The 25,747-nt window shown below is 38.7% G+C and overlaps 1 protein-coding gene across 14 annotated transcripts in view; it reads left to right on the plus strand.

The window, feature by feature from the left end:
* The window catches only part of eya1 (EYA transcriptional coactivator and phosphatase 1), a 97,249-nt gene extending 74,257 nt beyond the window's left edge, over positions 1-22,992 (plus strand). For 6 of the 14 annotated variants that reach the window (XM_065294954.2, XM_065294955.2, XM_065294957.2 and 3 more), the window contains 7 exons: positions 5,988-6,077; positions 15,606-15,664; positions 15,761-15,921; positions 16,088-16,202; positions 16,388-16,509; positions 17,137-17,237; positions 20,419-22,991. In XM_065294954.2, coding sequence (XP_065151026.1) covers positions 5,988-6,077; positions 15,606-15,664; positions 15,761-15,921; positions 16,088-16,202; positions 16,388-16,509; positions 17,137-17,237; positions 20,419-20,499 — 729 coding nt within the window. In that variant the 3' untranslated portion in view covers positions 20,500-22,991. Of the gene's footprint in view, positions 1-5,987; positions 6,078-15,605; positions 15,665-15,760; positions 15,922-16,087; positions 16,203-16,387; positions 16,510-17,136; positions 17,238-20,418 lie in introns of all 14 variants that reach the window. The other 8 variants (XM_065294952.1, XM_065294964.1, XM_065294953.1 and 5 more) reach the window with 4 other exon arrangements.
* The last annotated feature ends 2,755 nt before the right edge of the window (positions 22,993-25,747 follow it).

The following is a 25,747-nucleotide window of genomic DNA, read 5'->3' on the forward strand; positions in this document are numbered from 1 at the left end:
AATAGCAAGAATAGGTTGATGGTGGTTTGAAGGAAAAAATGCTTTGATTTTTGTTATAACACAGTCAAGTTATTAAAAATGGACTTAAAGGAAAACACCACCGTTTTTCAATATTTTACTATGTTCTTACCTCAGTTTAGACAAATTAATACATACATATCTTTTTTTAATTCATGCACTTAATCTTTGTACAGCGTGTCGTGAATGTGTTAGCATTTAGCCTAGCCCCATTCATTCCTTAGGATCCAAACAGGGATGAATTTATAAGACACCAAACACTTCCATGTTTTCCCTATTTAAAGACTGTTACACGAGTAGTTATGGTTGCGCAAAAAAACGTGGCGATTTTTTTAGGCGGATAAAAAATGAGAACTATATTGTATGGTGGAAGAGCACTTAGTTTGCAGCACTTCGACTTCAACGACTTCCTGACTACTCCCCATCTCGCTCAAACTTCCGTCAATATTACTGCACCCGAAATGCTACAAACTAAACTAAACTTCTGCGATACAATAAAGTTCTAATTTATTGTCCTTTTAAAAAATTGCCACGTTTTATTTTGTGCCACCATACTTACTCGTGTAACAGTCTTTAAATAGGGAAAACATGAAAGTGTTTGGTGGCTTCTACTGTAAATGCATCCCTGTTTGGATCCTAAGGAATGAATTGGGCTAGGCTAAAGGCTAACACATACACACTATGCTCTACAAAGATTAAGTGCACGCATTGAAATAAGATAGGGATGTATTAATTCGTCTAAGTTGAGGTTAGAACATAGTAAAATGTTGAAAACAGGGGTGTTTTCCTTTAAATAGATCAATTCTGTCATCATTTCCTCACCCTCAAGTTCAAGATATTCCAAACTTTCTTTGTTCTGCTGAACACAAATAAAGATATTTTCAGGAATGTTTGTAACTAAGCATATCTGGGGCACCATTGACTTCCATGGTAGGAAAAATAATAGTATGGAAGTGAATGGTGCCTCAGATCTGTTTTGTTAATAAAAAAATTTCAAAATATCTTTATTTGTGTTCAGCAGAACAAAGAAATTTATACAGGCTTGCAATAATTTTTTCGTGATCTACCTCGTAAGTCATACCACCAAATTTAGCAGGTTCAATAGGGTTATGAATACGAAATGAAAACTAGTTGACTTTTGCAGTCAATAAACCATTGTAGCTATACTTGAACCTTAAAAACAAACAATTTGGGAAATACGGCAATCTCCGATGCTCATGCTTTTGCAATGATCTCATTGCTTTATTTGACTTGGACGATTGCTCACTAAATTCACCAGATTATAATTTTACACACACTTATACACAAACACACAAATGCATTATTGATTATTGCGGCTGTAATCTGAATTTAGTATGCATGCATTCTCGTTGTTTCTTAAACCACATAAAAATCAGCTTCCTAGTTCAAGGGGAATAAATCACAAAAGTGGCATATTTTGGCTCTTGAAGGGTTTTCTTTGTGGTGAGTATAGATGACAGCAGCGCTCGTATGTCAGTGGAACGGGCCCGGCGGCTGGTTTGTTCTCTTTGTTCCTCAGACAGGGTGTTTGATGGGGGTGTTGTTTTGTTTTAAGGGTGAGGGAGCTCTGGCCCTCGACCCTGCTCTGTTTATTTACTTTTCCTCGGCTGAGCATGCTGGGTAAAGAAGCGAAACACTGTGCCTCAACATGAAATGTGTTGGCGTCCCCTCTCACACACTCACATCTAAGGACACACAAACAGCATATGAGCCATCAGTGCACCCCTCTGATTTAAGGGCCCCTTCTTCATTTATAATATGACAGCTTTCTTTCTTTCTTTCTTCTTTGTCTCGTCTTTGTGTTAATGCTAAAAGTCCTTTTTATTTATGTATCTTATTTTTTGTTATTGTGATTTTGTAAATAACTTGTCTTATGAATAATACTTTGGCAATATTGTAACTAAGCACATACATGCCAATAAAGTCCCTCTGTATCTCTCTCTCCTCTTATAATCTGATTACACATTGCCCTCCCACCAGAAATATGCTTAGGCGATCTACTCCGCAACATCACAAACCACATAATGCTCTCTTAAACCATATCAGCATACGCATCTCAACCCCCTTACATTAAAAACCAAGGTGCTTCACATTTCTCAAGATATGAACCTCAAACATAAACAGTAAGAAAACGCACCAAAATGTATTTCCTTCAGGCAGGCTGTTGAGGAAGAGCCCTATAAATAGAGCCATGTCGGAGAGCTCACCGCTGTGGTTATCAGTTATCCTAATTGGCATCAGAGCAGCTCACTCCCATAAAGCTGATGGCTCGGGCCAGCTGTGTGGCCGTCAGCCTGAAGGGGAGAGGGGGGATTTGAGAGGGGAGGACCTGGCGCCCTTTGCCGAGGCACTGATGTGTGGGGACAGGTGGCGACGGCAGCAGAAGACCCTCTGGCACTCTGGCCTGCTTGTATTCTTAACTCTCTTGCTGAATGATTGTTTAGATTTAATTGGAGAGGATTCGCCGGGACGGAGAAGTGCACTTTGCATACCTCTCACCACCAAACCTGCTTTTATTAACTGTCAGATACGCACGCAGGTGTTTATATAAAGTTGACTGTGTGGGAGGCTCAAAATAGACGGGAGGGGAGGAATATTCAAACGTGTTGTTTGCTTTAAGAATTACCACCCATAGTGCTATTTAGTAAGAACTATTTTAGGATATACTGTAGAGCTTAGTTCATTTGAAACAGTATTTTTTAAATCTTATGCATGCACTTATGCAAGAAATCTACATAGAGTCTGGATTAAAAATAAAGTTTACTGTATGTCCATGAGGGGTACATAAGACATATTTAGGATTATATGGGGACAAAATATTACAGTTAATAATAATAATTTGAAAGTATTAATTAGTGCTGGGAAAAGATTAATCGCGATTAATCGCATACAAAATAAAAGTGCATTTTTGCCTAATATATGTGTCTGTACTTTGTGTAATTATTATGTATATAAATACACACACATTCATGTATGTTTTTAAGAAACATTTACATGTGTATATATATTTATTTATATTTTTATATATAAAAATGGATATATAAATAAAAATGTTCTGAAATGTATATATGTATGTATGTGTGTGTGTGTGTGTGTGTGTGTGTGTGTGTTTAAATATACATAATAATTACACACAGTACATATATTAGGCAAAAATGCACTTTTATTTTGTATGCGATTTATCACGATTAATCTTTTCCCAGCACTAGTATTAATGCTTTTGTTATCTTGTAAAGTGCTTCAGATGCAAAACTCGTTTTCTTGTATGTAAATGAGCATTTTTTATCAGGATCCAAATAGATTCTGCCCAACCCTGTATCATGAAATTATGTACCTATAGTCACGTTTTTCCGCCTTTTTGAGTGAACGTGTCACGCATTTCTGTTTACATGTCACTGTCACGTATTTGTTACTCAATTGTTTTGTCCTATTTTCAACCATTGACACTTTGGTTTAGGGCCAGATTTGGTGTTTGCGTTAGGTTGTCACTTTAAGTATTGGTTTATACCTTTTTGCTTTTTTTATATTTTATGATTTTTAAACCATTGTCGCCTGGCATTAGGGTTAGAGTTGGGTTTGGGTAAGGATCGCATTTTATATAAATCTAACCCTAAATCGAAGCGACAATGGTAAGAAAGTAGGACAAAACAGTTGAGTAATAAATATGTGACAGTGACACATAAACAGAAATGCATGACATGTTCACGCAAAAAGGCGGAAAAACGTGTCAGCGTCACGGAAAACACAAATTTATGTAACTATAGGTACGTAATTTCGTGATACTGGGTTGTTCTGCCTGAGGCCAGGATTAAGCAGATTTGAAGTGAAAGTATTTAATAAATGTATAATACGTACTGAGAGCATTTGGTCATATCATTATCTAATTTTTGATGAAGGTGGCATTTAGCCGCTTTTGCATCTGAGCTCTTCAATTATTGCTTTTTAATGTAAACAGGTTGAGTTAGATATTTGTGTAGCATAAATAATTTCACATAGAAAAATGGCTCGTCTGTAGCACCTTTAATTTTTAACAGTGTGGATGTAAACAACTTATCTCCAAGATCCAAAAGCATATAAACCGTCAGTGGTGACTCTGGCGGTCTCTTCAACCTGTGTGGTTTTCCCTCCCACTGTCCGCACTTAAAACATTTTCATTGCGAGCGTGGATGTAATCAGTTAAAAGCTCAGCCGTTTCTTCAGGTGGCTTTAAGCTTTAATCCCGGCAGCAGAGCTTTCTGACTCAGCACAGCCGCACAGACACCGAAATAAATCCCCTGCTTCATTTCATCTCTGCTGTCCTCGCTCTATCCTCTTAATGAAGAACCACAGAGCATCCACTGATTAGAGAAATAAGCCAGCGTGGAATGAAGATTAAAAACCCCAATGCATAAATGCTCATTTAATAAGGTTGCTCTTAGATTGTACTACAGTGTTTCTTTGTCTTAACAGCACAGTATTGACACCAAATGCATTGACTCCAAACTGTTTGCAGACAATATATGAAATGTGAGCGCTTTGTGTGCGCAGGTTCATTTTGCAATAAGAGAGAAAAATCCACTGTATCTGATGTATTAACTGTGTACAGTGCAGTCACTTCCATCTTTGTATCAACTCGAACCCAACCGCTAAGATCACCATTACTGCCAGTATTGCATTACTGTGGAAACAGAATACATTAAAAAAAAAGAGTCCATTACATTTTGAGAGAGTAATCCATTTTGATTACTGCCAGTGCATAGGTTTATACATTACCTGGTAACGCTATTTTGTGAAGGAAAAATGTGCATCTTCCTGTTTCTATTAAATTGCCAACTTAAACCTTTTAGAAATAGTTGGAAAAATACTTTATCTGACGTGAGATCAGATTGTGTAGGGGGAGTGGGGTGAGATGCATCAGTAGTAATGTGAAGAAAGATGATCTACAGAGGTATATGAACAGCTAGGTATTTATGATGGCACTTTGACCTCAAGTTCCTTTTAACGCATCAAAGACCAATTTTTAATGTCTACAGAGTGGGAAAATTAAGCTGTGCCTCCTTTTAGAGGTCTTGAAGTATTTTAAACTAATTTTATGTTAAACCCATTGAGATGTGCCAAGTGTAGAGTTTATCTCTATACCATTCTGTTACTTTTCACATGCTTTTATTCAAAGCCACTCTACCACTAAAATAACAAATGTTGTGTTTTTGCAGATATCCACCAAAATGTCCTCATATTTAGGATTATTTAGCCATCAGCAGGGTTCCCTCGGGTCCTTGAAATCCTTGAAAGTTTGTGAATATGGCGGAAAAAATTCAAGGCCCTGGGAAGTTTTTGAAAATATACATACATAGATGCAGGTCATTAAAGTGCTTGAATCTATTTTATGCAAGTGTTCTGGAAAAAAATCCATATTATTCCCTGTGTAGTGTAGGATAATATCATAAAATTCCTAGAGTTTTTAAGCACACGTGCTAAACTGTTCACTTTAAATGCTTATATCTTCTGTATGCGAATGTTAATTCATTCCGAAATGCGTTTTTGTATAGTTGTGTTTGACAAATGAAAACGTCTCTGGTTACGTATATGAGAAGGGAACTGAAAAGGGAACGAGACGCTGCGTCTCCCTTGCCATACTTCCTGCGTCCCTGTAACGCCGTCTTTGGCAATATTTCAGATAGCGATATAGTTGCTGGCTCCCACGTCACCCTGTCTTTGTCATTAAGCCTCACCATTGGTTGAATTTGATATACAGTGACGCAGCGTGAGTTCCCTCGAAAGGGAACTGTAACAATGTATTTTCAAAGGTTACACAATGTAACCTTGTTCTCACTTGAAATATGTCCCCACATTTAGTCCTTGAATCTGAGGGTACCTAGAAAGTCCCTGAAAGGTCCTTGAATGTGAAGTTAACTAAGGTGTGGGAACCCTGATCAGGCTAGAATTGATTTTGGGTGTTTTTTTTTCAGGATCCTCCGACGTCGGTTTCATTGGGACTAAGAATGGAAGAGATGATCTTCAACTTGGCCGACACGCATTTCTTCTTCAACGACTTAGAAGTAAGTCCAGCACGTTTTGTCACTTCGGGGGTTTCCTGCGTTCATACCCCGTGAAGACTTTCTAATACTGTGATTACTTCTCCAGCCTGCTTTCATAGGGGCAATATTTAAAACCCAGGCCCAAGATGTCGATAAGTCACAACAGAGTGTATACATTACATTATGAGCAAAAGAGCAGTCCATTAAACTTTAAGCCATAGCATCAACAACCATTTAATAGCGGGGTGCCTATTTCTCGCTAACGTCCCTCAACGGATGAAGTATTACCTCCGAGCCCATGGGACACTATGAATTTTGCATGCGCTTGTCAGTCTCACTGGTCTGCGCCCACCGCCGCCCCTCCTCCCCAGGCCAATTTGTCAGCTTCTAATATTTCTGTACAGGCTCTGACTGTCTGCATGTCACGCTGTGTGCTCGGTGTCTCTGTCCGCCCGGCCGCAGTCACGGTCTGAAAACTGTTCCTCAGCCCGCACCGCCTGATTCATGTTGGATCAGTGTAAAATTTGCCCCAGGGGGCTGTTACTGAGAGGGTATATAGGTGTCTTTCTGCCCCTCCCTGTGAGACCGGTGGGGTCATTTCTACTTAAGATTGGCGGTAATCCATTTGTTCATAGCAGCCAGGTTCAGCTTGACCCGATCTGGTTTTGCTCAAGCTACTGTGGCACATTATTCCGAATATTGAAAATATTAGCAATGTGGGAGAAAAGTATAGACTGTGATGAACTTAAAAAAGTCCAAACCCTTTAAGGAACAGTTCGTTCTTCTTTGAAACTTAAAGCTTCAGTTCTCCTTCATTGCAATTGCAATTAAATAAGTAAATACAAATTTCATAATCCTTGATCTAACTAAGCCATCTAAACCCGCGCCAGCCCAGATGCCACTGGCGAGCAACTCTCCCTCATCCCCCAAACCCGACGCACCTAACCAATTGATTTTCCTCCGTGTCCTGCTCGTGGTTGACCTTGCAGAGGAGGCGATGTTTTGTTTGATAGTTAAGTGTGAGGAGACTTGTTGCGAGTCTGGCAGGTCTCATTAGTCAGCGGCCTTGCTCTGCTTTTACTGCCACAAGAACCAGGGAGAAAATGTTTGTGCTGCCCGAGACAGAAGAATGACGGCGAGATTGCAATCGCGCTCATCTTGATCAAAGTTAATTGGCGGCAATTGGCCGTTAAATATTTCCGTATGTTTGGCTACGTCGAATTGCACGCCGCATTTTGTATAATAGATGTGCTGTTTTGAAAAAGAAATGACAGTTTTGTGACAAAGCTTAAATGTGGCTTTTTCACAACATCTGTCCCGTATTTTGATTTCGTTTCATGTGTTTAGACCACTCGGGTATGAATTGGCGGTTCAGGCATCTTGTAAAACGATCGAATTGTGCAATGCGCAGTTTTTCCTTTCTGCTACGTCTCAGCGATGGAATTATTACATTTCGTTTTGACACTTTAAAGCTAAGGACCTTCTCTTAAAACTACAATTGCATGCAATACCAGAACACTTCGCTTTTTGTACTTCAAACCGCAACAGAATGTTTGCTATGAACTAAACAGACTATTTAGACGGGATAAAGAAAGAATTGGAGGAAGATTTCCAAACTGTAAATAATACCACAGCAGATACCTTGAAGAAGTGCATATGCTCAGTGTAATTTCATTTTTCCACTTGGCTTTGCAAATACAAGACCTCCGTAACACCAGACTGTCATGTGCGTAACGTGTACACAAATGTGCAACTGTCCTGAAATACACCATCAGCCTGATTGACACATTCTTGTCTTCTTTAGCCTTTGGTTTGTGCCATGCTGCGTCCATGCACATTTGTGGGAATAAAACACTAAGATGCGAGTAAATTTGCTTTGGTTTGTGATCAACACGGATATGTTTCCTCGTGGTCACATCCTGTTTGATTGAAGCTTCGCTCTGTCTTGGTGAAGTGCGGGGTCATGTTGCGTTGTGTCGTGTTACACCATTCTGTGCCGCTGACGGCTTGTTTCTTATTTGCTTATTTGTTTGTTGCCTGCTTTCTTGGAGTTTGATCAATGCTGATTACTGATGAAAAGTAATGAAAAGATATGGGACATGTAGGGCACACACACACACAGAGAGAGACTGACCTGCACGAAATCTCGTGATAAAGCACCGAACATGAGAAACAAATTGGCAGAGATCTTTTGGAAAAGGAGACAGTCTTGTTTTTTTGGCTCACTTAATTATTGATATTGTACAATGGCAGAATATATTTCATGCTTGTCAGCAATATGATACTTGTATTGATCGCTGTATATTGATTCATAGCGGTTATTTTCAGGAAAAGTTTCATTCAAAAATAGAGAGATAAAGCATGCACAATGTCAGTAGATGATTTTGCAAATAATATATATATATTTTAAAATTTTAAATACTGTATGTTTATGCCCTTTCTATTGTAACAGATTTCCCTCCAAAATTATCATGCTTTTGTATTGTTATACTTTTACATCATATTTAAAAAAAATGATAACACTTTACAACAATAAGGTTGTATTTGTTAACGAAACTTAATGCATTCACCAACAATGAATAAACAATAGATCTACAATATATATTAATTTAGTTTATGTTAAATTCAACATTTACTAATACATTTTTAAAACAAAACATTGTTATTGTGTGCTAACATAAATAATCATATTTACACTAATGTTTATTAAAGCCGAAAAACTATACTGTTTATTGTTTATTCATGTTAGCTAATGCATTTAGTAATGTTAACTTCAACTTTAGTGTTAAGTGTTACAAAAAAAAAAACATTATGTAAATGTATAGATGTGACATGTTCACTTCAAAAAGTACATTTTGTACTAAATATTATCTTGTCTAATTGTAAATGTAAACAAATAAAGTTAACACTTTAAAATAAGGTTCATTAGTTAACATTAGTTAATGTGTTAACTAACATGAACAAAACAATGAGCAATACATTGTTACAGTCTTTATTAATCTTTGTTAATGTTAGTTAATGGAAATGAAGCTGTTCATTGTTTGTTCATGTAAGTTCACTGTGCATTAACTAACGTTAAAAAGATTGTAATAAAGTATTAGTAATTGTTGAAATTAAGTGCAGTTCATTATTAGTTTGTTAACTAATGAACCTTATTGTATAGTGTTACCCAAATAACTAATACATTAATAATTTATTTATTTAGTCTATATTAGAATAATTAGAATAAATAATAATATATAATATAATATGTAATTTTTAAATCTAATAAATTCATAGACTTATTTTTGTCATTTTCCCTTTGAAATTCTTCTTCTTATTTTCTCTGTTTTATTTTTTCAAATAATTACGCCAGTACAGTGTTTTCCCTTTATAAATTTTTATAGATTAATAATTTTCTCTACATTCCAAGATCTATTTTCACAGGATAAAATATTGTTTTCTAACCTTTATATAACAATTAATAAAAAAATTGTGCATTAGTACAAAAAGCACAGAGGTTTTTTTTTTGGCATGAATCTCTTTGGTTATAACACAACAACTGGTGGTACATGCAATAACTTCTAGCTCTTGTTATATTCTGTGTCCAGTACCTGAGCGTAGGGACACGACAGGGATGAAAGCATTCTTGTGTGTTGGGTGAGAGTTGGAGTGCGGGTTAGTGTGTGGGAATGTGCGTCTCTGGAGGACCGGCCGTGCTCCCTCTCAGCGGGGAAGGGCCACGGCTCGCCGGGAGAGAAAACAACACAGCGCCGTGTGCAGGACAGAGTTCTTCTCCTTGGCTTAGAGCTCTGCTTTGCTCTGCGGTGGGAACGGTTTCAATTAACCTTGTTGTACGTCCGCCGATGCATACCTGAGCTAACCCGGTGACTTTACAAAGGGGACATGGGGCGTTTTAAGCACCCCAGGATAAAGGACTTTACTTATATTACAATTTGGGTCATTTAAGTGGTGTAAGGTTCATTTATAAATTTACTTTTTGCAAACGTTCATGAATTGCTATGTTTGACATGCTTCCGTTTTGCTGTTGGTTATTTAGGGGATAGCTTTGTTATTTAATATACTTTATTTCTGGCCAATACCACAAGCAAATGTTCCATTAAAATTCCTAGAGCGCTTTGGACCAAACCAAAATAGAGGAGTGACTCTTTTGAAAGTGAAATAAGTCATTATCATAACTTTCCCTACGCGTGTTGTGTGTTCGGGAACAGGATTTGACTCTGTGGATTCAATGTGTTTTTATGTCTAGACGCAGGTAGTATCTGTTGGCTGTCAGAGCTTCAGAGGTCCCAAGGCAGGAGCCCTGATGTGTTTTGGAATGACTAAAGAGAAAATGTAAAGCTTTTAAAGTTGGCCTGTCTATCTTCTCTCAGCATCGGGCCCCTCTTACCCAGCAGCCCACAGTATAGCGGCCTTAAAGCAATAAGGGTTGTGGGTCTATGGAAAACCTTGTGCTAGAAACATTGTGATGACAAGTGATGGTTTGCTCATCCTCATACTGTATATACATACTAAAATGTGTGCATAGCAGTTTTTCAAATGCACAAAAGTTTAAAGGCATCTGAGATTTACAATAATGTATAATTTGATATGTCGATCCTTCACATTGTCAGAGGATTAATAAGGGCAAGTTTCAGCTTGTCTTTATGTTTGGACTGACTTCTGTTTTAACTGGCAACGCACCCATAAGGTAGAAATGCAATAATGTGCAGTGGAATATTTGGCATTTGTACCCATGTATTGAGAAAACTTTCTTGTAGCATTTTGTCCAACTCGCTTGGCTTGACTTGACTAGAATATCTGCTCGTTTTCTGTCCTAACATGAAAGTGTGAAAAGCCTCCATTTTAGGAAACCTACGTTTCCAGAGAGCTTTGTTTCACTCGGCTGTTTGAATTCCATGACTGTTCAAGCACAAACTGTGGATTGGTATGAAGTGGGTCTGAAGAAGTCTCTTTGTTCTCCATATCCTGTGTCCGACCCACAGGTAAGCTGCACCCTCCCTATCTCTCTCTACCTCTCTCGCCCTTGCGTGGGCCAACTGTGGTGGGAAAGTGAAGGGGGGGAAACACCGGGGGTCATGAACCCCCCTCACAGACGGGGGGATGACAGACCTTGCCAATGGAGTGGCAGCATTGAGAACCTGCGAACCATGGATTGGGTCTTTTCACATGGACTTAGCTTGTAGGCTTGGAGGAATGTTGTGATGATGGCTGTAATCACTCATACTGTGCCTTTGTTACCTGGGCTGCTCACCTGCGTTAGGGAGTCGGTTCCTCTCCAGGCCGAGTTTAGGATCTGGCTCAAGGAAAAAAGCCCATTACCTCCTGTGCTAATAGGAAAAAAGAGAGTAGAAACAGAGGTAGCCTGGAAGGGTAATGCAATACGGATGTTTCCAGCTTCAACGGCAGCAACGAAAGGGAAAGTGAGGTTTGTAGTTTTAAATAATCATTTTCATTTTGACATTCTGCAGCTTGCTCCCGAGCAGTCGGCAGCAAAGCCCTTCCTCTGGCCAACAGGAAGAATCAAGCGGTCCGGCCTGATTGCTTAATGACAGATGCCAGCGAACAAAGGAGGCTCTGATAGCTCGCATAAATGAAAAGGTTTTTCTAGGCCCGGATAGTCAGGGCAGGAACTGAAAAGAAAATGAGTGCGAGAGAATGAAAACAGAGAAGAGCTGATTTGAACGTGTTTATTTTCTAGTTTGTTAGGCCCCTCTCGGAGTTTCCCACAGTTGTACACAGTAGCCCTTTATGAATATTGTTTTCCTTCTTGAAGCGTGACCTTCAAAACAAATGCGAAATTTGATGAATTAAACAAAATGAGAGACAAAGTGTTTGTGTAAGACGTAATTACGTATGAATTGCGAAGAGGATCTTTACACATCCTACAGTAGGAACATCTGGACTTGGTTAAGAGTGATTGTAGGTTTTTAAAACCACTACTTCGTGAACAAGGCATAGAGGACTACAATGAAACAAGGTCAGACCTGTTTACACTGGATCGCGCTCGCTTTCATTCCCCCAATTGAATTCTCACCACCGGTCTTCAATTAACCCACTTGGCGCTATACTTCTTTTATAGCATTGCATCCATTCAAGAGAAAGGTATTTCTTGAAGATACCTTCAGCCACCCTTAAAGATCAACCACATGCTGTACTTAACCACTTAAAGCTGGCCCATCCTCGATCATTAGGCTTAACGGTGTTTACGAGTGCTTAAGAAGCTGTCCTAATGAGTCTCATGAGTTACTGTAAGACATTAGGACCGCTCGGCTCCATTAGCGTCTGGGTGCAGCTACCAGAGTGGCAGTCAAGTGGTTTATGTGAGCCCCAGCTGTGTGCAGTAATTGCTGGAGGTTGTGCATTCTTTCTCTCGCCCTAACTTTCATCCCGGAGGTCTAGAAGCCTGTGAACTGTTAATTGCGTGTTGTAATAACCGCTGAATTAAAAGGCGATGTAAACATGCGGTGACTTTGACAATGTTGCTGTGGCAAGAGAAGTGGTAATATCAAGAGATTTAAGCAGCTGCCACCACTCAATCAATACACTTGAGCAGTATTGCAGTATGGGTTTGTAGTTGATTAAATAGTTTAGATATTTTACTAGCGGTTTTATGAATTTATTAAAGCTGCAATTTGTAACTTTTTCGGGGTTGAAAATAAACAAAAGTCAGAGTACATAATAAAGAAGTGTTGAATATTTTCTCAAAGAGCTTATAATCAGTGTTGGGGGTAACGCATTACAATGCATTATGTAATAATATTACCTTTTTCAAGTAACGAGTAAAGTAACGCATTACTTTATACATTTACACATTAATATTTGAGTTACTTTTTTGAAAAAGTAATGGGAGTTATTTTTCAGTTTAATAATTTGATTAAAAAAAAATGTACTGAATTAAACTGAACATAGTCACGGAGAATTACGCACTCTATGCATGCGCGCCTGAACGGGAAAAGTTTGAGTCAGAAACTGAGATGGCAGGCTAGAGCTTGACATTTTTGTGATGGAAAATGCAATTTCTTAACTCTTTCACCGCCAGCGTTTTAAAAAAAAGTTGCCAGCCAGTGCCAGCGTTTTTCATGATTTTCACAAAAGTTTAATGTCTTCCAGAAAATGTTCTTCTTCAAATATATAAACATACAATATTCCAAATGAAAGAACAGACCCTCTGCTTTCAAACAAAAAAACCGTTTCATCCTACCTTCAGTATTTCTTTTGTAATCAGTTTTGAAAAAATTCTACTTTTCATAGAGATCCCATTCAGAGCGATCTTTAAAACAGATCCGGACATGCAGCAGCTTGCCATAGGGCAATACTTCCGGGTTTAAAAAGTTGCGGAAGTGGATAATAGCGATATTGCGGAAAGACGGTAAAACTCGTCATTGGCAGGGAAAGAGTTAATAAAGACCAGCAAGGCCTGAAAAAGATCAAGCCTCAGAAAAAGTAACGCAAGTATTACTTTCCATGAAAAGTAATGAGTTACTTTTTGGGGGAGTAACTTAATATTGTAATGCATTACTTTTAAAAGTAACTTTCCCCAACACTGCTTATAATAATGATAGTGTGTAAAAAGTAGGTAGAGTAACCTGCACTTTTATGTCTTAAACAGAGATGGCGATAGAGAGGCAAAATTACAAATTGCAGCTTTAAATTTAAAATACCGCAGTAAGGAACATTTTAACCAAAGCAACTTGCAAATGAAAGAGCATTTACATTTTTTGTGCATTTTGTTATCGCAATGAATAATACCTGCAAACACTTTTTTTTTATTCATTACGTGAGTCAGGATTAAACATTGTATGTTATGACCCAGTTTTCTGTAACAATTCTGGCCTGTCCAAAGGTTCCCAAAAAAAGGTATTAAGGATCCACTGCTGACTATCTAAAAACATATTACACAAATAGCTCGAGGTGTTCCTGAGCTGCGGCCACAATTGGCAGTCCATCGCTTGGACCCACAACACTTCAAGTTCTCCATGTGAGGTCACCCCAAACCCCCCAGCACCAAACCCGCCGTCCCCCTCCCCCTTATCTGAGCCTGTGGAGCCCTGCAGAGGAGGAGCAGGGCACCGGGTCAAAGTCTTTTCCTCTTTGGATCTCGAAGCTTGCTGGGAGAGGCTTGGCGAGAGAATGGCTGCATTAGAGCAGGGGTTGAGGGTCAAGATTTTAATTCTGTTAAAGAACAGCTGGTTTGAGTTTCTCCTCACGTCGGTCTCCCCTCCCTCTCCCCGCAAATCCAGAGAGATGAAAAATTTGTTCAGAGGGGAACCAGTAAAATAAAAAAGGTTTACGGTCTCAAGCCCTTACCCCTGCCCTGCCGTAGCATTAGACAGGAATGCAATAACGTCAGCATTTGGCCAGGTTCAGATTGAGTTAAAACAAGGAAGTCCTATTTGTGTTTTTGGTGTCTTAGCAGGCCGTTGAAACTTAATTAAAAGGCTTAATGTTACGGAAGGGAAATTCTTCAATGAAAGCTAAAAGGAAATGCTTCGTTTTAACACTGGACTACTAAGTGTTAGGTGGAACTTGAAATATGAGTGCTAGTTTAACAAAACAAACACTTATGCAATGATTTGGTGGTGTTTTTGCAGCTCAATTGGTAGAGCAAAGTTAGCAGTGCCAAGGTACTATGGGTTCGTCCAATGCATAAATGTGAATGTAAGTGATGCTATATTATAGACAAGTATAACTCTTTCCATTTTGATGTTCCACAATGCCATGTGCAGACAGTTTTTATAATGCACAAGCCACCACCTCTGTCTTTCCATTTGAGATTTGTTTGATTTGAATGCTCAGACGCAGCTTGCTAACATCCATGGCTCTTGCATGGGGAGGGGAGGAGGTGGACTATAAATGGAAAACTAATAACAGATTTTCAGTCTGCTTTCTCCAAAAAGCTGGCCTCAGGCTGTGTTGGTGTGTGGCTCGGCAGCAATCAGAGGTCATAATTTCATTGGCGGTTAGCATCAGGTTCAATTTTTCTAGTACGTTACATTTACCAGAAAGTCTGGTTCGTGTTACTGTGTGTGCACTGGCTGAATCAGCTCTTAGCTGAAGAATCTTGCAGGCTCTCCAAGACCCCAGAGATCCCGAAGGGGGCTCAGATGCTCTCATTATCCCACAGCTATCTCTTTGTTGCAGTCCAGCACACCTAACACGGAGAGGCCATCTCTACCGTACCAGAGTCCGTGGTGATAGCTGATGCAGTCCCGGTTGATCTATATGACTTGCAGATATGAATATCAAGGGATCCCCCTAGTGGTGGACGCCAAATGGGTTGGGCCCCCAGTCCCCTGATGATGGTGTTTATTTTTATTAAGATTTAGCAGGTGGGGGGTTCAGGCTGGAAGTGGTTGAGCCCTGATTTGAGCTTTCGGGAGAGAGCTTAGGCTTCAAATGGGAATTCCACAGTTGTTGACATTATTCGCTTCGTGGACTCGAGCTGCCAAATCGCACCCAATTTTGCACATGAAAACCATTAATCAAATAGGTGTATTTTAATTCAGACTGTCTGACCGTGTCTATCCATTGTTTTTCTTTTTGCAGGAGTGCGATCAAGTTCATATTGACGATGTGTCGTCGGACGACAACGGCCAGGATTTGAGGTATGGTTGGCATCATGTACTGTAGGATCATTGGTTTTGGATCATTTAAGCAGTTGGTCAATATGTATCCTTTCTTTCTCTATCTTATATGTTCAGTACGTATAATTTTAGCACGGATGGATTCCACGCCGCTGCTACTAGTGCCAACCTGTGCCTGGCCACTGGTGTAAGAGGAGGTGTGGACTGGATGAGAAAGCTTGCGTTCCGCTACAGACGAGTAAAAGAAATTTACACCACCTATAAAAATAATGTCGGAGGTAATCCCCCAATACACTGCTTTGCTAAAATTGCTAGGGAAGGGGATGGTGTGTCGACAAAAGCACTTTTTCAAATAACCCCTTGTGCAGAGCCACTTGGTTTAGAGTACATTTTTAAGTATTTCGAAGGATGGTCCAACTCAAACAATGTTTCTGTTCATCACAGGTCTGCTCGGCCCAGCCAAAAGGGAAGCCTGGTTGCAATTGCGAGCAGAAATTGAAGCCTTGACGGACTCCTGGTTAACACTGGCACTGAAAGCACTAACATTAATTCACTCAAGGTATGCAAATTATATAGAGACCATCTCTGTTATTCATAAATCAACACAAGGTCAGTACTGGTGAGCTTTATTCCCCAGTACACTAAAAACGCTTATCTGGACCTTTTAGGGAGATGGTTAAGCCATTGCGAATGATGGCGACTAGGCTGTATTTTGGATTGACATAATTTTACTTTTAATTCCAGGTCGAACTGTGTGAACATCTTGGTGACCACAACACAGCTCATACCTGCTCTCGCAAAGGTTCTCCTCTATGGCCTCGGAGTCGTGTTTCCAATCGAAAACATTTACAGCGCCACAAAAATAGGTAAGCGTTGTTTGGCAGCAGTACCTGTGTTTGTATGAGAGTGGACTTTTTATTGGAGCGGCCATAATTACTGTGATATTACGTGTAAACAGCACGAGACACATGGCGTGTGATTGGCTTAGACTGCAGAAGTGGCGGACACATGAGAGGGTTGATGTTCAGGAAGAGGTCTAATCAGGCTGGGATTATTTTCTTGGAGCTCAGCCTAAACTGGGCCTCTTTTCAGGTCTACATATGAAACCACTTCTCCAAATTTATGTCATTCCACTTGGACATTTTTTTTCCTCTCTGCCTTTTCCAACGCAAAATAAACACCGACCTTCACTTCTGGGCCATTGTCAAGTAGATCCGCGCTCAATCCCGTGGTTGCTCTGTACCTCCCTCGCCGTGCCATTCACATGTGAGGCTGATTTAGCTTGTTAAAGTCCATTTGTCCCATATTCTGGGAGAAATAAGACACACTTAATGCTTTTCAGACCGCTTTTATCTGGGCATCGATCTTATCGAATCTCTGAGCCAAGGCAAAGTGTTTACGCTGCATAATTTTGTGTAACTTATTGCGTATTTAAAGAGCCCTCACATGAGCTGCGTCTTGGATGCAGCAACTAAACCTGTTTCTCTTCTCAGGAAAAGAGAGCTGCTTTGAAAGGGTGATTCAGAGATTCGGGAGGAAAGTTGTTTATGTGGTGGTGGGAGACGGCGTGGAGGAGGAACAAGGATCGAAAAAGGTACCCCAGAACTCTATACATTCGGTTTTGTTTTGTTTTAGTTTAAAACTTTAATTTCTTCAGCCTGTTCCCTGAAAGTGCCATTGGCTGAGAAAATGAGTCTTAACATTGTAATCGGCCCAATTCATCTGACAGCTCAAATGTAAAGGGTTGGGATGACATAATTACACCTCCCTGCCATTGCGCTATGTGTAATGCTAGACAAGTCCGCTCAGGCGTGTTGGGTTCATAAATATAACATGCGTTTAAGAGGCTTAAATCATTGTTAGATAAGTTTAAGATAATCGGCAAAATGACAAGCATTGACGAATAAAGAACGGGGACGTTCGGATTGTCAGAAGTTTTTGATGCATTGTTGGACGCGGCCAGGCAGCGAACACCTGAATGTTGTTTTTCCTGCCTCCTGTTGTTCAAACTTGAAGATTTATGTTACCTGCAGCCTGTTGACAAGAACTGTGAATTCAAAACGCCTGCCAAGTTTTGGCGTAAACCCTTTGCCATAAACCACAAAACCCAAAATTAGTCATTATGTAATTAATTACCAAGGTAAACCAGTCTTTTGTTCAGACAGGTTTTGAAAGAGTCGGCAGCGAGTGTTGACGTGATTCTTTATTAAATTGCGCCAAGTGATTAGTTCCACGTTGTCAATTAATCATGCAAGGAATGCGAATAGAGGAAGTTAACATCGGCTCCTCAGTTTTAAATGTCAGTCCCCATTTCCTCCAAGACCAAGCCTATAGTGTTTGGAGATTTTTATAAGTCCTGGGCACTTTATAGGGTGAAATCCAGAAAAGGCCTGCCAAAAATAAAATAGCACAGTTTTGTCAGATACAAGACGAATGTAAAGGGCGACTTCCAGCAAAGGAAAGTCCAACTTTTGTATAGTTTCGTTTTTTCGGCATCTTCTTGAAAGTGTCCCTGAAACAATTCCTCTCTAGTTAATAACTCGAGCGAGGCAGGGGGAGATACCATCTCCCTGGCTTTCAAAGTTAAAAGCAAAGACAATTTACAAAACAAAAGAAAAGAGTCTTTTAAGGGTCACTGCAGGCTTCTCTAAGCGGAACATATGCCTGAGAGACGGCGTACCTTTGATAAGACTCAGTAATGGTTTGAGTGTCGAAGACTCTGAACTGACAAGCTTCTGGGAGAATCATATTTCTCCCTGGCCTCTCCCAGGGACACAATGCCTCATTTGCACTGTTGTCTCCAGCAACATTTGTGCAGAGGTGCTGTATATATGGTGCGTCTAATAGTTATTTCCCACCAGGCCTTATGCTGCCTTCACGTGCTATGGGAAAGATGATATTTTCCATTTGTGAACTGGTATTTACCAGCGTGTTTTGTTCAAGTGCATTTTCCAGTTGTGAACTAGAATTTACCAGTTTGCTGCGTTCAAGTGCATTTTCCATTTGTGAACTGGTATTTACCATTGCTTTTGTTGTCATTCAACCATTCACGACGTTGCTGCTGCTCTCCGCCATTTTGAAAAGGTCAAAGGTAGTCTCATCTCGGCAACTCGGGCATCAAAATATTTTACGAGTTGCCCAGTGGAAAATACATCATGAGGGGTGTTCATGTGCATTTTCCAAGTGGGATTTTGGTATTTACCATAATTACGATAGCATGTGAAGGCAGCATTAGTATGATATCGAGAGGAGTAGTCAACACTCAGCAGATTCGTTTTTCTAACACGTCTCCTTTTTTAAAAGTTTTTTTTGTCCCTGAAAATGTCAATGTAGTGGCCCTGCCAATGAACATCAAGCCAAGGTCATTTTATTTTGAGATTTCAACCTAAAATCATTCTATAAAAAAATACAACCTTGATATCTTATATCGACGCAGTAAAAGATTGAAATAAAAGTGAAATTAATGATTAAAATCTAACTTTGATGCTCCAAATCTCTTCAGACAGGGTCACATTTTCTTCTACGTAAGCAATGCTAAGGTCATATGTTCGACCCGTAGGTAAAACACAAATTTATCAAATCTAACCTTGCCAAATGCATAAATCTAATGAAAGTACACTAAATCTTTTTATCTGACATCTTAAAGGAGACATTTATCAAGATTTTTTTAAGACGTCAAATAAATCTTTAGTGTCTACATATGTGAAGTTTTAGCTCAAAATATCCAATAGATAATTTATTATAGCCAGTGTTGGGGTAAGTAACTTTTTAAAGTAATGCATTACAATATTAAGTTACTCCCTAAAAAAGTAACTAATTGCATTACTTAGTTACTTTTCATGGAAAGTAATGCTTATGTTACTTTTAGGTTACTTTTGGGTTACTTTTGCGTTACTTTTTCTTACTTGGCTGAGGCTTAATCTCTTTTCAGGCCTTGCAGATGTTTTTTATGATCGCAAAAATGTCAAGCTCTGGCATGCCATCTCCGTTTCTGACTTAAACTGTTCCTGCTTCTATGTTAATATGTTCAGTTTAATTCAGTACATTATTACATTTTTTATTTAATAAATTGAATTAATTAAACTTAAAAAAGTAACTCCCATTTCTTTTTTTTAAAAAGTAACTCAAATATTAATGTGTACATTTATAAAGTAATGCATTACTTTACTTGTTACTTCAGAAAGGTAAGATTATTACGTAATGCGAGTTATTTGTAATGCGTTACCCCCAACACTGATTATAGCATGTTAAAATTGCCACTTTGTGGGTGTGAGCAAAAATTGTGCCATTTTGGGTGTGTCGTTTTAAATGCAAATGAGTTGATCTCTGTGCTAAATGGCAGTGGCGTGGTTGGATAGTGCGGATTAAGGGGCTGTATTATCCCCTTCTGACATCACAAGGGGAGCCAAATTTCAATGAGCTATTTTTTAACATGCTTGTAGAGAATGTTTTACCAAAACTAAGTTACTGAGTTGATCTTTTTCACATTTGGTAATTTGACAGAAGCACTGGGGACCCAATTATAGCACTTAAGCATGTCATGAAAAAACTCAGATTTTCATGATATGTCCCCTTTAACATTTTGGTGCTGCTTCAGAGGGTCTTTGCAAATCGCTCCTCTTTAAAAGCCTCGTGTGAAGTTACGGGTCATTGAGGATGTTTAGACACTCATGTGGCGGGCGTGATTGTTTTTCCAAGTGAAGTGTTCATTGGAGACTTTGTTTTATTTTCGTTTTCTCTTCACCTTCAAACACTCTTCCTCTCTGTTTTCCCAGCACAATATGCCTTTCTGGAGGATATCTAGTCACTCTGACCTCATGGCCCTGCACCACGCTCTCGACCTGGAGTACTTGTAGCATCCTGACGTTCTGTTCCTGGCTGCGCACGGGCCCCAACACCATCATCAGCATCGCCAGCCTTCTGCGTCGCCCGAGTGTCTGCGTTCCCCCCCCCCCAAAAAAAATGCTTCATACACATAACACAGAAAGAGCAGAACCCGAGCGACACGCTCAGCGTGTCGACACATGGCCGGAATTCGTCTTAACCCTAAACCTTTTTCGAAGCAGAGGAGAGTGAATTTATGGCGCTGCAGCTGCTGGCCCTGGTTACTGTGAATTGGCTTTTTTTTTTTCGAAAGCCATCAAAATGTTTTACAGCCCTGTCTGTGCGGGGCACTCGGCAAGGGTTCACACCTGTGACGAAACTGAGCTACCGATGCCTTTGGAACATAGCAGGACTCCGCTCCCACCGCAACATGGTGTAATCTTCCTCCCTGTTTGTTTCCATACGCCTCCATCTATTTCAACGGTACAAAGACAATAGGGCGGGGCCTCCTGGTTTCCAGCCCTGATTTGATAACCGTTCGTCTGGATGTCCTGCGCTTCTTATTTATGATCTGAAACTTTGTGGAGTGGCACCGGCTTCGTGCCTTTTCGCATCGCAACGTACTTTGGTTCCACTATACCAATGGATTTTCTAGTAATTTAAGGAAAAATTTAACGAAACGTTATTTACATTGCAGAGACAATCGTGTACAGACAATTTTTGTGTGTAAATTTGTAATCACTGGACTATTCCTTCCTATATTGATTATGGTACATGCTGTGGAAAGGTGGCAATGTTTTTTCATGGAAGTACATAAAGGCGTCCGCGCACTGTAATTTGCGCCGAAAAGCCGAAAAGTGTTGACGTGTTTAAGATTTTGTTCAATAAATAAATGTAGATATAAGGATTTTTTTGTGATAATTGTTTTGTCATGACCAAACGCATGGATGTCAAGTGTCAATGATTTCGTATTTCCTTCATTGATGTTTATTTTCTTTGTACGCTTCCGCTCTTCGATGTCTTGTTATCGTATACAGACTCGAGGATTGAAATGTGACACTTTTACTCGGTGGGGATTTCATAAAGGGCGTTTTTCTAGAATGTCTGGGAAGAATTATTTAACTCCCAGGGGTATCCCAAACAGAACTTCATCACGAATCGCATAAGCAGCATATTAATAAAAACTTGTTAAGAACTTAATCCTCTGAATGTCAAACTAAATGTAAATGTCTGTATTTCCACTGCTTACCCCTGCCTGACGCTGGACCTCCGTGTCCACAACAGGCATTCAAAATTGGGTTTGTTATCTTTTGTACCAGCGCTGAAATGCAAACTCTTGTACAGCAAGTGTAATTTTGTATGAAGTAGTGTTTTTATTTGACTATGAAAAGTCTTCTGTGTCCACTTGAAAATCACTGTAGGATTTTCAATATGCATATTGATAGTTGTTAGGTAACTATGGACTGAGAAACTCTTAGCTGTTGGACTTTAAGAAAGCCACTGCTCACTCACACGGGCACACATATGCACCTATACACACGCTCACGATGGAGTTGAGAACATACATGTGCTATCGACTGTGAATTTCCCCAGCTAACTCAACCTGTTTTTAATTTTCCCTCCCAGCACATGATGTTGCTTGGCTCCTGCAGGTGAGGTCTTCTGTTAGCCTAGTTTTTTTTTCTCTCACCACATTTACAATTTCACCCCAACCTTGCCACCCCCCATATCGGGGAATCACATTTTGCTGCTAGATCACGGTAACAGTAGACATGGTTTTGTAGAGTAAACACGGCAAGATTTTTTTGTATGTTGCAATCATAATGCAAACTGGAAATAATTTACAATCCGTGGGCCTCATTGTGAAACGCAGTTTGTTGTGTCTGCAAAAAAGATGTGTACAGATGTTTTTGACATTATTATTTGATTGTTTAAATTAATAAAAACTGATTTGTGAACTGTTACACATATTTTTCCCGTTTTGCAAGTGATTGAAATGGTGGCTCTGCAAGAATTTTCAGAAGTTTTTATTTATTGAGTGTTTGACCCTGTGATCAAATGCAGTGTTGTGAATGACGGCTATTTGTGGCGAGGTAACCGGCTTTCACCAACAGACGCTTGTCCTAAAATCGTTATATTTTGCACACACACCGACAGAAATACCGGGTTTTATAAATTCAGTTTATTGGATGGAAATGTATTTTTTCGTGGCCATTTCTGTAGTTAGGTGCTCTACAATTTAGTTTTTGTTTTGACAGATGCTCAGACAACACATCATGCATAGCACTTTGGGTTAAAATATGATTAAAGAATTACAACTGATGTAATGCAATACATAATGTACCATGTAAACTCTCTTCTCTCTGTAACTATAGGATAGTTGAGGTTTTTAAAAGTAAATGTATCATTTAAACAGGGTAAATTTTTGGATTATCTTGACTCTACATACACAGTCACAGAACTTAACAGTCACAGAACTTAACTCAGTCTTAACTTAGTCATTAAAGTAATAGTAGTTTGCCCATAAAAATCTCATAATTTACTGGCCCTCATGTAGAGATCGACCGATATATCTGTTTTCCGATATTTTCCCGGATATTTGAGCATTTTCCGATGATCGGATATCGGTTTTGTAATATCGGATTGACCGATAAACGAGAGAATTGCGCGCTGAACGCATCTGAGGAGAGGAGCTCACAGCAGCAGCAACGTGCACAGCAAATATGAAGGCGACGCGACTTCATTAAAAGGTCTTTGAGTATACTTACTTTGCATATGAGGCATTTATAACACATCTTATTGTGCATTAATGTATGTTATGTTAAATAAGTTGATTTATTAAAAGCAATGTGTGTGTGCAGCTTGTCCAAGAATAAAGACGAACTCACAGAGTCACGCTGATCCATCAAATCCGGTCCCAATAACGACGTAGCTTTGCATGAATAAAACAACCATGAGTTAATGCTTTGTGGAATTAAAAACGCTAAATTAAATTCGTTTTTCTTTTATTTATGCTTATCATTAGCATCGTAAAATCACGTTCATATTGCTGTTCACTTAAGTTACCGGGGTTGAAGGCTGAAGCATAGCCATCACATGTAGCTAACTTTTAACAAGATTTACCATATTAACATTTGCTAGATAAACATTATTTTGCTAAAATATCTAAATAAATGTCTGTGGATATTAATTAATTATTTATTACCTCCGCAAGCGGTCACAGTTTGATAAAGTTAATGCATGAGTAAATGCATAGATAAACAGCGCTGTCAACAACCATTTCATAAGCTATAACAACAAAATATTCATTATTCTGACATCAAATGACATTACCAGTTAAGAAATTAAATGATATATGAGCCGTTTTGTTTGCTACTTTCCTGAATGAAGTATTCCAGTCAGTGATAATATTTGTAAAATCTCTTTGCTAACTATTGGTTGGATTGCTGAAGGCTACAGGTTGCTGGTCAAGACAAAGATATTATATCCCAAAAAAGGCACTTAATCCACCTGTTTTACTCTATAAACTATGTACAACATGCAGCCAACTCCGCTATACGTTCTCTCTCCCGCTCCGTTACCTGGCAACCGCAAGCGCAAACTTTGGATCAGTCCATTTCTGACGAAATGGTAGGGGTGTTTGGAATGGTCCATGTATTGGGAATATAGTTTCTACATTATTCATTAAATTAATATTATTATTCACTCTTTCAGACCCCTCTATTTATTACTTTGTATGCAAAGAGGGAGTGATTATGATGATTATTATTATAAGGGTTTGTTCAGTTCAGTAGTGTTGTTGTAATTATGTCAAAATCAGAAGTATAACAGTAAATAAAAATCGGTTCAGCATATCGGTTATCGGGCACATAAGCATCCAAATATTTGTTATTGGTATCGGTTTAAAAAAATGAGTATCGGTCGATCTCTACCCTCATGCCATCCCAAATGTATATGTATACCTTTCCTTTGTTCAGCTGAACATATATTTTTATAAAATGTCCATTTATATACTTACACTGTAAAACGATTTGTTTGTTCAACTTAAATAAGTAAGTTACCTGGTTGCCTTGAAAAGTTAGTTAATTTAACTTCACAAGTCACAATGAAATTAAATTTAAAAACAAAAATTTTTGGGAAATATTGTGGTTGTTTTTACTAGGGCTGTCAAAAGATTATTCGTGATTAATCACATACAAAATAAAAGTTTTTGTTTGCATAATATGTGTGTGTGTGTGTGTGTGTGCTGTACACACATATATGTATGAATTTAAGAAAAATGATATTTCAGTATATTTTTTATTTATATCTATAATATTAAATATATCAAAATATACATGTAAATGTTTCTTTAATACAAACATTAATGTGTGTATTTATATATATATATATATATATATATATATATATATATATATATATATATATATATATATATATACAGGGGCTTCATGCACCAATTTTTTTTTTTTTAATTGTGCATACACATACATCAAACGAATTATATTATAGAGCTTTCAGTCTTTTTCATGGCACTTACATTTCTAACAATAAAAAAAAACATTTCTAACAATATGAGTGCCCCTGCCTTCATGCAAAAAACTCCAAAATAAAAGTGTTGACTCATTTTCATATCAAATACTATTCAATCGGAATAATGACATGATATTGGTATCATATTTAAAACAGAAACGACATGTTTTATTTAAGTTTTGTTTAATGACTTGTTTAATTGTGTCATTAATGCATTTTGCACAACAACTGCATTATGAAATTAATGTCATTTTATATCCATAAAATAAATAAACAACGACATAAGCTATAGCAACGTGATTGATTTTAATGTTCAATAATGATTTTAAAAAATATGTTTAGATAAAATGATTGGAGGAATGAATTTTTGCATTAAATTTTACTCATATGTGAGCATGTGTGATCCCGCGCCCAAGTGAACTCTGGCGAACTTTGGCATTGTGCCAAGAAGATGAATCTAGAAATTTCTACTAATATACCGTCGAGATGGTCACATTTTAAACCATACATTTTCAACACAGAGGAGGTTAACTGCACATTACCGAACTGGGGTTTGAAAATGTTGTGAGCGTTTCTTGCACGTTTTAATTCCTCAGATAGCCAAATGCAGCAGCAACAGCAAAGCTCGTGAGCGTGCTCACGCTGATGACGTCTGCGGCTGCTCTGACTGCAGCGCCTGCCGCCAGAAAGTAATTTACCATGTTCAAAACACTATCATAACGGCAAAAATCTCTGAAAAGTGACAAG

The sequence above is a fragment of the Paramisgurnus dabryanus genome, chromosome 22 (assembly GCF_030506205.2).
Source record: "Paramisgurnus dabryanus chromosome 22, PD_genome_1.1, whole genome shotgun sequence".
Lineage (NCBI taxonomy): Eukaryota > Metazoa > Chordata > Actinopteri > Cypriniformes > Cobitidae > Paramisgurnus > Paramisgurnus dabryanus.